Below are 2941 nucleotides of genomic sequence, written 5' to 3' on the forward strand. Positions count from 1 at the left end.
AGCCCTTGTCGCGTGCTGCCGGCACACGGTGCTGCTGCGTGCACCCGTTGCCCTGCCTGGCCCTGCCTGGCGCCCGGCCAGCTTTTGTCTCAACTCGCCGTGGCCTGGCTGGGGGGGCTGGGCTGGTGCAGGTATGAGATGCGGGATGTGCTGGCCATTGAGTCAGGCTGGCTGACTGAGCTGGCGGGACACGTGTACAAGATGGTACCGCTCAACCCACAGATGCGGCGGTAGCCATTGCACGGCACAACAGCACCAGCCAGGCGGCACGCCAACCGCCAGCCCCTCTTGCTCGGTTGGGTTGCTGGCCCTTGGAAGCGCGGTGGTGCTTTTCTCTCTCTCCTCCTTTTGACTCGCCTGCCTCGCGCTCACCAGCGCTCCTCTCTCTGCTCCTCTTTGCCCTGCTCTTCTCGTGGTAATCTCTCTCTCACAGTAAGCTCATGGTAAGGGTAGTTTTTAGTTATCCGTACAGAGGCCCGCAGCAACAGGCGGCATGAGAGTGGGCGGGCTTGGTACTGAGCATGCAATGAAAGCTGGGAGACAGGAGCGCGTGCCGCCAAAAAATGTCGAGGGGGGCGTGAAAGGGAGCAGAACAGGTGGGCAATGGGTGGAAGGAAGACAGGGGTAGGGTCAGGGGGTTGAGTTCATGGTGGGCTGCTGCCCGCTTGGTGGTAGTAAACAGGACGGGACAGCGGCGCAGTGGCTTGGGGCAAAAAGCCGCCAGGAAAGTGGGTGCTCGCTCACGCCTTGGCGGCCTCCCCCACCTCGGGGTCCACAAAGCGCTTGGTGCCAAAGTCGCCCAGGCTGACCTTGTTGACGGGCTTGAGCGGGAAGACGGGCAGGATCTGCTTGCCGTACACATCCTTCATCAGCGCCGCGGTGCCGTCGTAGAATGCCACGGCGGCCACCATGAAGCCCCAGCCGCCCGCAAACTTGGTCAGGGTGGTGCGCTCGTCGCCGGAGCCCACGCCGCCGGCCAGGAACCAGAAGAGCAGGGCCAGGGAGAGGAAGAGCCAGCTGGTGACCAGGTTGGTGTGGAAGGTGCACAGCCAGAGCAGAAAGGTCTGCAGGGATTGGGGGGGCAGGCAAGTCAGCTCGAGCATGATGCATGCTTGCGGGCGGCCTGGGAAGCCGGCGACAGCCAGGGAGCATGGGATGGGCAGGCGCCTCACCAGGATGCCCCACAGCGTCAGCATCAGGCGGTCGCCCTCCACGGGGACGGGGGCAAACACTTGGGCGGCAACCAGGGTCTGGTAGATGGCCAGCGACATCCAAAAGGCGCCGTAGCTGCAAGGCAGGAGGGAAGGGGGTTGAGGGAGGGGCGGGCAGGTGGCAGGGCAGGCGCTGGAGCAGGGCAGGCAGTGCTGGTTTGATGAATGCACGCTTGCCGCACACAGGCTCACCAGCAGAAGGCCACTGTGCCAAAGGTGTTGCGGCGCTGGTACTCGAGCAGGCCCGCGCAGAACTGGGCCAGGCCGCCGAAGAAGAAGCCAAAGCCCATGGCCAGCTGGCCGGTGTTGGGCTCGGTCAGGCCCGACTTCTGGCCCTGGAGCAGGGCGGTGGTGAGGGCAAAGCCGTACAGGCCCAGCGGGGCTGCAGCAGGGGTCGGGAGGAGCGGGGGGCGGTGGGTAGCGGGTGGCGGCGGCAGGCTGAGGCCAACCCAAGGCCAGCGGTCGACGCGCACTTGAACCGCTCGTGAAATGCAGGCATTAGGAGCGGGGCGGCGGCCAGGAGCAGCGCAGACTATCCTGAGCTACTCATAGCGTGAACCTTAGTCATGCATGGCCCGCCAGCGGCTGTGGGGCACCCACGGCTGCCAGCAGCCGTCTAAATCAAGCACATTTGCCGCACAAACACGCTGCACGGGCCGGGTGGGCGGTGCCGGGCTGGACGGGCCACCCGACAGCGATGGCACCCTGACCGGCGGGCTGCAGGCGGGGCTCACCCGGGTTGGCGGTGGCGGGGTTGATCTTGATGCCATCCTCCGTGAGCGCCTGCAGGCGCTGAGCCAGCAGCGCGATGCTGTCGGCCTGAGACATGGTGCGTGCGTCAGGGGTGTCGGAGGGGTGCCGGGAGTAGTTGATGGGGGCAATGGACAAGGCAGGATTGGCTGGGCAGCGCAAACGCTTCAGGTTTTGATGTTTGGGGCCGCTGGAAAGGGGCGCGGAGGCCTACGCAGGTAGGCCTCCCGGTAAGGATGTGCCCCATGATGGGCATGATGGCCCCCCACCTGGAGGGTCATTGGGGACATCATCCTCAATCATGCATCATTCTCCCTCCCGTTTGTTCTGTTGGCATCCCAGCAACCGTAATATGCTTTCTAGGACATGAGCCACCACTTTAGGGTGAAGGTGGTTAGCAAGACCACGGCCCCCAGGCCTCTAGACGGGCCACAGCCAAAAAGATCCCGTGCAAGTAGACCAGGACAACAAGCTCCCTTCAATGTGCCAGGGCAGGCCAGGCGGCGGGGTGAGAGGGATGACAACGAGGATGAGCGAGCACCCAGCGGCTTCTTAGGCTGGGGCGACCGGCAAGGACGCAAACGTGATCACTGGGAGGCTCGGCTCGGAGCGGACGTGGATGCCTTCTTGGCCTCTCTGCCGGGCCGGGCGGCGCAGCAGCGGCAGGAGCGCCAGCAGCAGCTCCAGCAGCGGCAAGCCCAGCTGGCCAGCATGGAGCCGCTTCCTTGCCACTTAGCAGCAGAAAATGGCAGCTGCTGTGAGTTGCACAAGACGGGCAGCCAGGCAGCTGTGTTTTATGGGCCGCTCGGCGTGGTGGGCAGGCTCACGTTGCCGGTATGGGAGTGCAAGACGCATGGGCGCCCCAATATCACCGTGCACCCTCTCCAGATCAGCTGTGTGCCGACTGCGCCAGTCAATAACACCAAGCTGCTTGATGTGGAGCTTGTCAGGCAGTTCCGCTTGCTGCAACTGCTCAACGG

The 2941-nt window shown here is 64.4% G+C and overlaps 1 protein-coding gene across 1 annotated transcript in view; it reads left to right on the forward strand.

Annotated features, from left to right (window-relative positions):
• The window catches only part of CHLNCDRAFT_58455 (hypothetical protein), a 6026-nt gene extending 4827 nt beyond the window's left edge, over window positions 1-1199 (forward strand). Inside the window, exons 17-18 of the mRNA XM_005845713.1 lie at window positions 132-1064; window positions 1173-1199. Of these exons, the coding sequence (XP_005845775.1) occupies window positions 132-234 (103 nt within the window). The 3' untranslated portion in view covers window positions 235-1064; window positions 1173-1199. The remainder of the gene's footprint in view (window positions 1-131; window positions 1065-1172) is intronic.
• The last annotated feature ends 1742 nt before the right edge of the window (window positions 1200-2941 follow it).

Source organism: Chlorella variabilis (assembly GCF_000147415.1).
Source record: "Chlorella variabilis unplaced genomic scaffold CHLNCscaffold_16, whole genome shotgun sequence".
In the NCBI taxonomy this organism is placed as follows: Eukaryota; Viridiplantae; Chlorophyta; class Trebouxiophyceae; order Chlorellales; family Chlorellaceae; genus Chlorella; species Chlorella variabilis.